At 36.8% G+C, this 14524-nt stretch overlaps 1 protein-coding gene across 1 annotated transcript in view; it reads left to right on the forward strand.

Annotated features, from left to right (window-relative positions):
- The window catches only part of PRKN (parkin RBR E3 ubiquitin protein ligase), a gene marked incomplete at both ends in the record, with an annotated part of 739613 nt that overhangs the window by 258462 nt on the left and 466627 nt on the right, over positions 1–14524 (forward strand). The window contains 1 exon segment of the mRNA XM_080615879.1: positions 7879–7997. Within this exon segment, the coding sequence (XP_080472005.1) occupies positions 7879–7997 (119 nt within the window).

Raw genomic sequence — 14524 nt, forward strand, 5'->3', positions numbered from 1 at the left:
AGACTCCTGGGCTTATATTGCAGATGTTTTCCCTTCTACTGTGTTGAATCAAGCAAAGCCTTTAAAGTGAAGATAGTTAGAAAAATACTTTTTTTTCTTCACTTCTGTGTATTTTTCATTATGTGGCTGCAAATTGCTAAAATGGTCTGAGAGGTCTCTGACAGTCAGTGCATTTTACAAATCACAACTAGTCTAAATGTAAATAGAATGGAATTTGAAACAATGTTAGCTTTATGTAATTTTCAGTCTGTTGAAAGACTCCTGTAGCTGTGTCCGCTTTTAAATAGCTGAGTTAAAGGAAAATCTCTGTAATCGTTATCATCTATATGAAAATGTAGTTCAAATGAAAACAGTAGGTTAGCTCCTAATATCCCTATTCAGATTTCATTCACTTAAACAGTCGTGTGGATGATAATGGGTGTTTTGACTGAAGAGAGATTTCAGGATCAGGTCTATAGTCATTATGACTAATATTTTCTGATTAACTAGTCATGCATATCAAAATAATTGGTCTGTGCTATCACTAACATGTATAAAGCTCCCACAGCATGATCATCATTAACAATACAGGAAAAAAGGAGGTAATTCAGGGCCTAAGGATCTTAAAAATGTAACTGGGGAGACAGTGCAAAACACTGGGATACACATCAGAAAAGCTACTTTCTCTTTTTATATAAAACACTAAAGGGAGAGAACAGTTAGTTTTTGTGATGGGATATTTGTGAAGAAATTAGCTTTGACGAGGTATTAAAAAGAGAGAGTGTCTCAGTGGGATGAGAAGACAGGTCCCAGCAGAGATCATAAGATCATAAATGAGCAGCCTTTCACATTCATATCCTTTCTTTTCTTTTCTTTTCTTTTCTTTTCTTTTCTTTTCTTTTCTTTTCTTTTTTTTTTTTTTTTTTGGCCACTGAAAGCAGCATAATTAAATAAACTTGATAGAGAAAACCACCAAGCATTTTATTAAAACTAGCCTTTAATAAATGGCTTTATCTGGTGATATTTAAAAGTGAAAACTGCAAAAAAGGGATTGCTTTCTGAATTCTTATTAAACTTTTTAAAGTTATATACCAACAAATTGTGTGCCTCATGCATTTACAATATACATATATGTATATAATTCACATATGTACAAGAATGTATATGTTCATACATATTAGTGATACCTATTAGTTTGGTCCCTGTTAAATTTACTATGTTTAAAAATTAGTGGACATGTTGGAGGTATAAAATGATGGATAAATTGTTTTTGAAAGTGGACAACAGATTTTGTCTATCAAGCAGTCCCACTCCTGCTTTTAAACTAGGAAAATTCTATCTCAGACTTCTCATATTAAGGTTTGGGTAATTTATTGGATGCATCTCTAAAACTAAACAGGAGGAAGCAGTTGGTCTGTTCTCACACAGCCTGCAGCACGGCTTTTTCAAACCTTCCTCATTTCTTTTCTATGGATAATTTGAAGGTCTACATCAACGAATAGCTAATACAGAAAATACACTGAAGAGAAAGGCAGAATCTGAACTAACAGCAAAAACATCAAGAAAGATTTTAATGGAGACCAGTGAGAATATGTGAAATCTGTAATACGTGTGTCTTGGATCATTAAACTGCAAGCTTTCAACATACAGCATCAGATTGAATAACGCCCTCGTTTTTTCCTTAGAGATTTTATAACTACCCGTGTTAGTATTTTTCCCATTGAATTTTGGCTTAGTGACTTGTGGCTCCATCTCCACAACCACTTCTCTCTGCCATTTTACTTTTATCCTTCTACAAACTTTTTCACAGCTCTTTCTCATGAATTGATCATTTCCTTAGGAGGCTAAGCCAAGGTTATAATGGTGGGTCGTGTACCTTTGACACACTTGAACACAGATAACTAAGGCTGAGGTGGAAATGTCGGGGAAAAATCCTTACAAAGGAGCTTGTGGAGAGGTGGCTACAATACTTACGATATTTTTGTTTCTCCTGATACTTTGTCTTGCTTCAACAGTTTTCTCTGGATTTTTCTGTCATTTTCTTACTCTAGTATTTCTCTCAGACATACTTTATATATTTCCAAGCGGGAAGACATAAAGTTTCTCCAACTGTTGCAAGCTTCACTCAAATGAGAACACTGGTAGAAAAAAGTGGCAATTAGCACCATGGCGCAGTTTTAATTACATGGTATTGAGTATGTCTGGGAATTACTTCTTATTTAGCACAAAATATACTAGAGAAAAAATCACTGTTGTTTTTCTTGACCTGTCATCCATTCTTGACTGACAGAGATGCTGTCTCTTGGCACTGAAGGGTATTAAATTTATCCTTTACCCCACCTCTGGTGACTTTGTTTGAGTAATTCAGTTTACACAGGGGTTAAACTCAGGTTTTTAAAGACATTACTTCTTAATGTATTGAAAAGGAGATGTGATGAATTTAGTTTAAAATGTTACTTTATCTCTTCTGTCATGTTACTTGATGGTTAATATAGATAATAAAAATTTAAATAATTTATTTCTAACACTGTAGCTCGACCTGAGGCTATAGCTTATTACCAGAGCTATCTTAGTAGGTTAGCCTATTCATACTTCTGCTTTGAGTTCTGGGAAGTCTTGGAGCCTTCGGTAGCTGTTCTTGATCAATTGGTTTCTGCTTTATGTTTTACTGCATTTTTTTGTTAGGAAATTTTGTTAGGAAAATATCAGTGCTACACATTTCTTGTAGTTTAAAAACAGATGCAAAAGCAAAACAAGAAAAAACCTTGAACAACTGAGACTTATTTTCTGCTTGCTCCCACATGGATGATTCTAAATTTGCTACTATGATGTGAGACATTAGTATATTTTGCATTCTTTAGGAGTAAATGGCCTCCTTATTAAATGGAACAGCAAAACTATTGAAATAACTTCTAGAACTCGCAGGGAATAAATAACAGGAAGAACAGAGCGGGGTATTTGGGGATATTTTTAAAAAGTAAAAGGAAATTTTACTTTTATTTTAGAAGTAAAAGGAAAAGTCTAGGAATTTTAAACCTAAAAGCTTAATTGAAGTTCCTGATAATGCTTAGAGGAAAAATCTAACACTTGCAAGTATCTAAAAGAATCCAAGAACAAGAGCAACATCTAGCAATTTATTGAGAAACAGATCATATTGAACTGTGGAGAGAAGAAAGCGATCGATATCATATATTCATCTTTGTAAGGTTTTTCATAATTTAGCATGATACTGTCATTAGCAAATTGGGAGTCCAGATATAGGTAAAAATACACTAGGGCTGCTGTGGACTTGGTCTGCTAACCTGTAGCTGGGGAATAGTTATTAGTAGTTCATCATCAAAAAGGAGGGATGGAATAGACACGATACTTATTAAAGCTGTAGACATCACCAAGCTAGGAGGGACTGCAGGTAAACAGGAGGACAGCCTGGGAATGTAAAATGGTCACAGCAAGTTGGAAACATAGTCTAGAAAAAACATCATTTTGCCCAGAAGAGGCCGCATAGGGTATTGCACTTGGCTGGCAGTATTCAGCAACATAAATACAGAATGGACTACAAGTAAAGTAGACAGGGGTTTGGAGGTTAATTTTAGATCATAGACTGAACAGTAACCAGGAACAGTTATGCCCATAATGTTAGAGCAAAATATTATACAGAAACAGATAAACAGAAATATAACCTTCAAGATCTTAAAAAAAAAAAAAAAAAAAAAAAAGAAAAAGAAAGGATAGAGACCAAAAACCCTATTGTGCTCAGCATGGCAAAGTCTTCAGCTGGAAAATTATGACAAGCTTAGGGAGCTGCACCTAGCACGATTTAAAGAAAAATCTAAGTGGTGTATTTTGAGCTCTAGGGAGTATTACATGTAAGAATGGAATGACTGTATTAGGGTTGACTGATCTATGCAAAAATGTATCTAATGTATAAAAATGTATAAAAAAACCCAATACAAAAGCCTGCTGTAAAGAGAAAGAAAATTAATTGGCTTCCATATCTGTGGTGGAAAGTAGAGAATACAATTGTTAAATTTCAGCAGAGAAAATTAGAAGTAAAAATTCCTTCTTATAGATAAAGATATTAAAATGCTAACACAGGTGACCTGAGGAAGGAGGTTGTGAATTCCCTATGACTGCAGGTGGGCGGGGCATTTCTCTTCAGGCAGGAGACATTCACTTGCTTTCCCTGAAAGATTCAGTTCCATAAGTGTTGTCACCAAATGCAAAGAGTAGTTAAGGTAGACCAGTATTGCCAGGTTGTTGTGCATTAAATGCGTTTTGCTATATTGAAAAAAGTTATGAGAGGAAGTCAACAATGCAGATGGAAATTATTTATTTGGCTGCTAATTCATCAAGTGTCAATGAAATGAAAGAGATTTTATTTCTGTATTTCCAAGACAGATTTATCTGAAGCTTGACATATGGGGATGGCTTCTTAAAAGCTGATGATCATATGTTGAAAATTCTTTTAAACCTATGAGAAACTCAGGTTTGTAAGGTCAAATTTCTCATGGCATCTTTTTTAGTTTACTGCAAAAAAGACTAGTAGTTATAATTTAATATATTTATTTACGGCATTAATGCTCATGTTCAGTATTAGAATCAGCATTTATAAAGGGAATTCTGGTTTTTTTTTCAACTTGTAATTTGCTTTGTCTGCACATTTTTGCTGAGTGTAAATATTACAAAATATTAATGGAAAGCTTCATGAAATCTTGTAGACCATGATTGAGAGAGGAAAAACAAGGTTCTAAGGATGGTTATGTAGCAATTTCAGTGATTCCTGGCACAGTGCCATAGTTCCATTTCTTGTTGATATTGCTATGTCAGACCTGATGCATAAAGCAGATTTCTTTCTTCCTGTTTCTTTCAGTTGCCCTCTGAAAAAGGGATTCAAGGGGATGAAGTTGCAGCCAAGGGCCATGCTAAAATACACAGTAATGTTAACAAGTTAGTAAAGAGTTTAATGCTGGCCATCAATACAGTACTGTATGCTGACTTTCAGCATTTGCATTTTTAATTCAGTATTCACTACTCCTGGTGATGCTGCTCAAGATATATACCTAATGATGTAACTGCACTTTGTGAGAATGAAATCAGCATATCTGCATAAAATGGTGAATGATTTGTTGAAAATCTCCGCTTACACCTTCCTGCTAAAGTTTGGGGCACTTTTTACATTCATGAAAAAAATTACCAAAAAAAAAAAAAAAAAAAAAAAGTGCTAGGAAAAATGAGTATTGAGCTAACATAGTCTGTTTTTGCATGGAGTAAATATCAAGTTAATGCATATGATTTATCCTCTGTAATAAATCAGCAATATGACTCATTTTAGGCATCTCCTATGACTGCTGTTTTTTACTGCAGTATTCAGTTCTGCTGATTTATGCCACACTATCCTATGAATATTTTGCAGAGTATTATCAATACTATAATTCTATCTCTTGGTCCAGATGGAATGAATTTAGAGCACAAAGCAGGCAGAAAGCATGATTCCTTCCTCAAGTAGTTTACTGCTTGAAATAAACTTGGTATAAAGTGTGAGACAGGGGTGCAAGACATCAGTGATTGGAGGCCTGGATCTGGAAAAGTGTCAGCTCAACTAACAAAATATTTTATTCTGTAAGGGTTTATGTACTCGATAACATGGTTCTGTTTGACTGGAAGGGTCGTTAAGGTCATGGCAGGTGAGCAGGGCCAAAGTAGAACAGTGGGTATTGGCAGACAGATCTACTCAGGTTAATAGAAGCAGACATCTCATCAGTCTCATTAGACTGCCCGTATAAGAAATTATAGCAATGGGAGAGGACTGGTGATACCAAAATAGGTAAAAGGCTCTGGTCTCATTTACTGCACTTGAGACCGAGTCAGGAATAATTGGCTGAAATCATCTTGTTTATTGCAGGTCTCTACTAGCAATAGCATTCTTGCTTAAGTCATGTGGCATTTCCTTTAAACTGTGCTATAAGTACTGCTCTTTTGTTTTATTGATTGACTTGCCTATCCTGCACATAAGAACCGCCAAAGATAAAATTCGATCATTTGCAAATGTACTTGTCCTCATTTGCACTACTGTAGCTTACAGTTTTGTTGTGGATTCTAGCTAAATAGACTCTAATGCAGATGTGCAATAAATCCTATTGTTAGGAGCCTCAGGCAAAATATGAATGACTAGAAATCCAAATGTCCAAAATTTTGTCATCTTTTGTTTGGATTCACCTCTCAACTTTGTCCCATATATTATATAGTTTAGCATAACTATTTTAATCTCAAAACTGTGTTTTTGGCTGCTTTGAGAAGTGTGCTCTCAATCTTTTGAGTTATACTTACTCAGTTGAAAAGTTTATGTATGGGAATGTATAGATGTATTTTAATTTTCCATAAAACCTGAATTCACTTTAAATTCTGTTTTGTTTTATGTTCCGCTGTGATCATTAATAATCCCCAGGGAGGCCTAGCGAAAATACTTGATAGATCAGTTAACTAAATTAATATAGGATACATCACTGATGTACTCCTCTGTAACTTACATTTCCAAATACTTGAAAAAGTGTTATAAGATTTCTTCTTTCAGCAGTGTTCATCTTCTTTGAAGACACTTGCATACTTTTTCTTAGAAAAAAAAAAATTTTTGGCTGATACGGTTCTCTGAAGTTGAGTTTTGGAAACTAGTTGCACATTTGTTGTGGCACACCTTTGAAAAGGTGTAACATGAAATTGATAGGTATTTTCTGTGGCAAAACACAGGGTCAGACCCTTATCATGTGAAGAACATGTAAAAATAAAGCAAGTCAGTCATGTTTTAAACTAGTATTCCACATCTACTGTGGTAACATGTTGGGATTCAAATATACACTAAAAGTATATTGCTGATAAATATAGGGAGAAGTAGGAGAATGAGGAAGAAGACAGTGAAAAACCTTTGATCTCTAAAGGGATGCTGTTGATTATGAAGTTCACCAATCTTCATGTGTCAAATCTGCACAACCATTTCTTTTGATATGGGGAAAAATTTGTTAAAAATTTTTGTCTGCTCTCAGGTCAAGTTCAGGTAATAAACTTGAATCTCTGAACTTGGAGATGTCTAGTCTAGATTAAAACCATGCAGTTTTAGTGAGTCTTCTGTCGTTTTCTGAGGAATAGCACTAGCCATTCTAAAAAGTGATTTACTCAAAACAGTGATCAGGATTGCATGTGAAATTAAATTCATTAGCATTGCCCCAGGCTTACACAATTCTCTGCATATCATTCTCTGTTCTGTAGTTTCACAGAACAGAATGTGTTTCATTTAATTTTCCTTGAGAATTTACTTGGCCTACTATCTTGGCATCAGTTTACAAACTTTGCTAGGTTATATGGCTGCCAGGAAGAATAAAGAAATGATTTCCAGTTTTCCATGAATAAAACTAAATTTCCTAATTAAATATTTATTTTCTTGCTGTGATATCAGTTAAACCAATCTCTTAAACTTTGTCCAAGGAAATTTTCATGCAATTTGAACTCAGTAAAACTTGCAGCTAGACAAATTTAGACTAGAAGGAAGATGCAAATTATGGAGAGCTGAGGTAATTAATCTCATACATGACTTGCCAAATATTACAGTTGATGCTCATCAGTGATAAGCTCAAACTCAAGACAGGATGCATTTGCTAGAAGTTACGGTGTAGTTCACCCGTAACTACTGATCAAGAAGCAGAAGTTACTGAAGTTGTTAAGAACTAGACCAGGCAAGATAAGATGATCACAAAGCTGTTTTCAGGCCTGAAAATTAGTCAACTTTTTTTTATTTTACTTATCATGAATCAAATAGAAACCTCTCAGAACAGCTTGTTGCTGATTTTCAGTATATATCAAAATCTTAGTACATTTTTTGTTGTTTTTTTTTTTTTTTCTTCCTGACAGGTGTCTCTAGTTACAACAGCTTCTATGTTTTTTGCAAAAGTATCTGCCGATCTGTGAAACCTGGGAAACTCAGGGTCCGCTGCAGTGAGTGTAAACAAGGAACACTGACGTTGGCAAGGGTAAGATTTTGTGTGTGTTTGTTTGTTTCAAGGTTTTGGAATATATGGAAATGATATATCTAATGTTACGTATTTACATACATGCGGCTATGTATATATACATTTCTACTTTTTTTTTTTCTTGCTGATCGTAACTCAGAAGGGTAATTCAAAGGATTGCGAAAATTCCACGCAGTTATCTCCATTATTTGCAGCTCACATAAGGAGCACATTGAAGACTGGAGCTCCAATACTCTTAGCTTTAAATTTTAAGAACTTAATTTTAAGAACTTAACCTGGTAATATGTACCACGTGTGCAAATATGTGTGTTAAAGAGTTGTAATTAGAGATGCTTATAAAAAAGCTTGGAGCAGTTGTTAAGGCCACAGAAAGACCTCAATTCATGTCTTGATTGTGAATATTATGGAATGAGACAAGGAGGGATAAAGTAGCTGTGCAGTTGGGAATCTTAATCTTTCCAGCCTAGCTGCTGCATATAAAGTCAAGGGAAAGTTATTGTGCTGGGACAGAAAGTTAGTAGGTCCTGTCAAGCTTGGTTTTCATTCTAGAATGAGAGAATGTTGTTTGACTTGAATGTACAGTAGTGTTAAGTTTTGGAGGAATGTTTCTTTGTGTTGCTGAATTTCACTGGTTGTACTACTGGGAAATGAGAGTCCTTTCTCTCTCATAAATCGGTGTTTGTCAACCAGGTTTGATTTGTGAGAGGCTTAAGTTTTGTAGGAAACTGAACTTTACCATGCTATAGGTTGGGGGTAGGCTTTCAAATTTGGCACATGTTTAAGTGTTTAAATTTGTATTTCAAGGTGGTTTAAAGTGGTTAATTACAGCTTCATGTCCTTGGTGTAGCTCAGTGCTTCAGTGTCATTACATGTAATAGCATGTGAGACTTTAAAAAGACAGCTCCTATATTCTCACTGAAAAAAATAAACTGTAGAAGAAAAGTTGCCACTAACATACATTTCCAATGGTATTATATTCAGGATGGATAAAAATACAGGTAACATTATATTCAGCTGAAAGACATTGCTGTTATCATTAGATGAGTTTGAACTTTGTGTTTTGCATTGACAGCACAAAACATGTCCTTTGCTAGACTCAGTGGCTTTCTTCAGCATGCTCACTTTTGGAAATTATTACTATCCCATTTGTGCCTTTTGGTTTGGAATCATTATATTCCTTGTATCAAGTAGATTTCAATAAATTTCTAAACTTTTAAGTTTTTACAGTATCTGCTAAATAATGTTCTTCATTTTGGAGGCTTAAAAAAATAACAAAATCCATCTCTTCACTGTCTTCCAAGACTCCCTCATAGCTCTATGATAAAACTGTATTATAAAATGTTCCCGTATGGCATATTCTAAATACACTTTTTGTATCTGACTGTCTGGAATGTATGGGGGTCTATATATTTTTAGGAAACACAGGGCCAATAACACAATAAATATACACAAGCTGATAATTTCCATTGAATGAGCAGAGTGCAGCTACTTCTTTTTTCTATTAGCATATTTTACAGTAGTTATGAAAAGAAAGTAACTGGAAACTTTTAGTGGAATCACTGATGATTTTCAAGATTGATTCAAAAAATCCCAGTTTTCAGAAGATTTTAGAAGGTACTTCAGCATAAGAGTACAAAAGAGAAAAGAGAAATATCTTTTAGAGATTATCAAATGGTGATTTTTGTCTGGTTTAGTTTTTAAATGATTGTCTACAAAAATAATTTGTACATAAGTTTCTTGTTACTTTCTCCCAAAAACAAAGAAAATATTTTAGTATTCCTTTCCTATTGAATTGAAGCAAAGCACAGTACTAAGGACAGTGGAGGTACCATTCCAGCACTTTGGGCTGGCAGTCCTCAGGACTTCCAAAGTACAGTATTTACAATATGAGCACACTTACTGTTGTGAATGTGCTATGCAACAGTCAGTTTGTTTTATAAATACATACCATCTACTTCAGTCCTGTGGTTATGAAATTACATGCAGATTTGGCATGTCCCTGGCCCTTGTGACCTCTTTTCTTCTCACTTTTTGGTTCATCTTCCAAGGAGACAGAAAATATTTCCAGCTGGGGAAGCCTGAAATATGTACTAAGTCCCATTTATTTTTTGCTAATGGTGTAGAGACTTCTCTGCATTATTTTTTCCCCAGTTCTCTGTGAACTGTGCTTGACCTTTACATGTCAACACAGCAATGTTCTTGATAAGCTCCCTTGTGCCATAAGCAGCAAAGCACCATGTAAACCAGCACTGGTTACACTAATTCTTTTATTGAGATGAAAGTGAATACCTGTGTGAAACCCACACGAAGATTTGGGCAGCCTTAACTTACTTTACATGCTAATCCTTTTCCTACCTAAGCCACAAATGACCAACCCGATTAAACTGAGCTTTCTTTTTTCATGGTGTGTTGACTGACGTTTTAAAATATTACCTATTAATTTAAACAGCCTTATGCTAAAACCTTTTGTAACTGTCATGCCTATTTGTATAGCATTATTTTAATATATGATGCTCAGAGTAAATTTATGATACTATATTTCTGTGAAGTTAGAAAGCCCAGTGTTTTTATTTTTATCAAAGGCATCCATCTAAATATTAAATTTGTAATTTTAATTAATTTGTAATTTTCCAGTTGACGCTTAGGTTGGTTTTTATGAACATTTCATGAACTAATGCTTTATGAGAGATACATACCAGGTTGTTTATTTATAAGAGAACATCAACCACTGCAAAATTATCACCTCTCCATAGTTTCTCTAATTAATCAACTGCAAAAGAATGGAAAGATTGGGATGTGGGAGTCTTATGTAGACCACCAACAAGCCTGTCAGCAACTTTGTTCCAATAGTTTGAAAATGTTAGTCATTAGTTTCACACTATTTTTTGTTGTTGTTGTTGTTGTTGCCTTTAAGCTTTTAAATTATTTACTTCACATATATATAAGGCTGCAGTTTGTTTCAGAAACCATGATTCAGATGATTAGGATGTTCCTTTTTCCAGAAACAAACAAACAAACTGAACCACAAAAAAATACTGATTGTAGAAATCACATTTACAATCCTTTTTTTTGTGAACCATAGCAGTGTTAACATTCACAGTGTTAACTCTATAGTGAAAAGGAAAATGCATATCTGCAAATAAAAGGCTGATTCTGGAAACTGCTATACACGAAGCTATTCACATAAAGCACAGTTTTCAGTGTAACTGACTCTGTGACATACTCCTGGTATAGAAGACAGTAAAATTTGACTGATTTGTCAGATATTCAACCTGAGTAAGAACCTGGATTGAAGTGTAGTAAATAGACTTCAGGTCTCCATACTCAGCCACAGGTGATACAGTGAGGCCATTTCTACTGTGGGGACTCAAGATTCATTACTTGAAATCTTCACATTGTGTCCTTGGTAGTACTGGTTGAGTTTTCAGTATATCCTCTATTACAAGGACCAATGGAGTTTTGCGTAGCTTCTTCTATAGTTTTCAAGTGTTCCTTACAGCTCACATCATTATTTCAGCTCTTCTTATACATGGGGATTTATATTCAGATGTGATTTAACTCCTTGCAGCAGATATGAGACTTAGTGTCTGGAATTTGCAGCACATCTGGATTTTATTCAGGAGTTGGTGCTGGCAGTCCTGAGCTGTCCCTGCCATCTGGGCTCCAGAGGAGCTTCTTGAGTTCATGGGTTTTGTTAAACTGTCTCTGATGCAGAACTGCTCTTTCAGTGTTTATGGTATTAGGGATATTGCTTACATTTATGGCTTTTAATCTTAAAACTAACAGAGAAATTGACATTTACTGGTTTTTTGTTTCTCTGGCACCATGAAAAGCTTGTCATTTAAGTACCTTGTCAGTCTGTGTGGGCTGTATGGTACATTGCAGCTGTGCAAGGGAAAAGTGCTAGTCTTTTGAGTGCCTTTCAAGTGACTGACAAATAACAGGTCAAAGTAGTTTAAGTGGTCTTCCTAATAGATGGTAGCATAGTATTTTGATTTTCCTACTTTCATATTTCGTAGGAGAAGAAAGATCTTTAATACAGTAATTTCCTTCAAGTTCTTACTTCCTATTTTAATTGAGTTATATAAGTAGAGTGGTTTCTTTTTAATGAACATAAACTTAGCGGAGATATTCAGTAATATAAAATAAAAAGGCAGTTTACTTCTGATCTCTCTTTCTTTCATATATCATTGTGAAACTCCATTCCACAGTGCACGACCTCTCACCGCTGCTCATTTCCGATCACATATTTTTTCTGGAATTAATTAGTTGTATCCTGCCTTGGTGACAGTGAAAGAAAGGAGTACTACTCACTGCATCCGAGTAAGGCTGACTGAAAAAGAGAGAGGGACAAGTAGCCCCTCTGCAATTATGATGCCCTTGCTGCTGAGGCAGCTTCTCCCTACTGCTACTTACCATTGCTGGGGTAATATTGCGAGCAGGTTACAAAAAATCAATTTGGCATTTGAAGCTAAACTGTAAAATAAACATCCACTGGAGTGCAATGTGATAAAGAGTGATCTCATTGAAAAGGTGGGGAGATATTAAAAATGTGATTGAATTTTTGAGACTGGATGGGGCTACGAAACTGATGGACAGGGCAGAGCAGTTGACGTCGTCTACCTGGACTTGTTCAAAGCATTCGACACTGTCCCACATGGCATCCTTGTCTCTAAATTGGAGAGACATCAATTTGATGGGTGGACCACTCGGTGGATAAAGAACTGGCTGGATGGCCGCACACAAAAAGTTGTGGTCAATGGCTCGATGTCCAGCTGGAGACCAGTAACAAGTGGTGTCCCTCAGGGATCGGTGTTGGGACCAGTCTTGTTCAACATCTTTGTCGGTGACATGGACAGTGGGATTGAGTGCGCCTTCAGCAAGTTTGCCACTGACACCAAGCTGTGTGGTTCGGTTGATACACCAGAGGGAAGGGATGCCATCCAGAGGGACCTCGACACGCTTGTGAGGTGGGCTGATGCCAACCTTATGAAGTCTAAGCATGCCAAGTGCAAGGTCCTCCACCTGGGTCGGAGCAATCCCAGGCACAGCTACAGGTTGGGCAGAGAACAGACTCAGAGCAGCCCTGCAGAGAAGGACTTAGGGGTTGGTTGGTGAGAAAATGAACATGAGCTGGCAGTGTGCGCTCACAGCCCAGAAAGCCAACCATATCCTGGGCTGCATCAAGAGGAGCACGACCAGCAGGTCGAAGGAGGTGATCCTGGCCCTCTACTCTGCAGTTCTGGTGTCCTCAACATAAAGAGGACATGGAACTGTTGGAACAAGTCCAGAGGAGGGCCACGAGGATGATCAGGGGGCTGGAGCACCTCCCGTATGAAGAGAGGCTGAGAAAGTTGGGGCTGTTCAGCCTGGAGAAGAGAAGGCTGCGTGGAGACCTCATAGCAGCCTTCCAGTATCTGAAGGGGGCCTATAAGGGTGCTGACGGGGAGGGACTCTTTCTTAGGGACTGTAGTGATAGGACAAAGGGTAATAGGTTAAAACTTACACAGGGGAAGTTTAGATTGGATATAAGGAGGAAGTTCTTTACTGAGAGGGTGGTGAGGCACTGGAATGGGTTGCCCAGGAAGGCTGTGAATGCTCCATCCTTGGTGGTGTTCAAGGCCAGGTTGGATGAGGCCTTGGGTGACATGGTTTAGTGTGAGGTGTCCCTGCCCATGGCAGGGGATTGGAACTTGATAATCTTTCCAACCCTAACTGTTCTATGATTCTATGACATAGTTATTTGTCTCTCTAAAATCCATGTTTGCTATGAGGATAAAAATGGTTTTGGTATATTTTAGCTAACACATAACAAACTTGATGTGTTAAAGTACTTCTCTTGAGTTCTGTGCATAAGAAAGTTACCTCTGTAATGCATGCTCCTTTGTCAAACTAACAAATATGAAGCAACCATTTATTTTTGGGTTACGGCTAATGAATGTGTTAGTACAAAAATAGCTTAATTTCCCTGCACTAGGCCTACAAAGGCAGTACTTGCAAAAAATCATGTGTATTCAATATATGTGCTTCTTTCTACATAAATAACAAAAAATGTCTCAATTCTGACATCTAAACTATCACCACTGGGCACTGGTGTTACTGCCTGTCGTGGCTGAAGCCCAAGCCATAAATTAGAACCACGCAGTCTACTTCCCTCCCCCCACCCTTTCTTCCCCCCGCTGCTGGAGGGATGGGGAGGAGAATCGAAAGAAAGCAACTCCCACGGGTTGAGATAAGAACAGTCCAGTAACTAAGGTATAACACAAATCACTACTGCTACCACCAATAATAATAATGATAAAGGAAATAACAAGGGAAGAGAATACAACACCTCACCACCCGCCGACCAATAACTCGCCCCCCACCCAACAGGGATCCAGCCCTTCCAGGGACTCTCAGTTCTACATCCTGGGCATGACATGCTGTGGTATGGAGCACCTCTTTGGTTAGTTTGGGTCAGGTGTCCTGTCTCTGCTTCCTCCCGGCTCCCCCTCCTCCCTGGCAGAGCACGAGGCTCACAAAGTCCT

Source organism: Psittacula echo, assembly GCF_963264785.1.
Source record: "Psittacula echo genome assembly, chromosome: 4".
In the NCBI taxonomy this organism is placed as follows: domain Eukaryota; kingdom Metazoa; phylum Chordata; class Aves; order Psittaciformes; family Psittacidae; genus Psittacula; species Psittacula echo.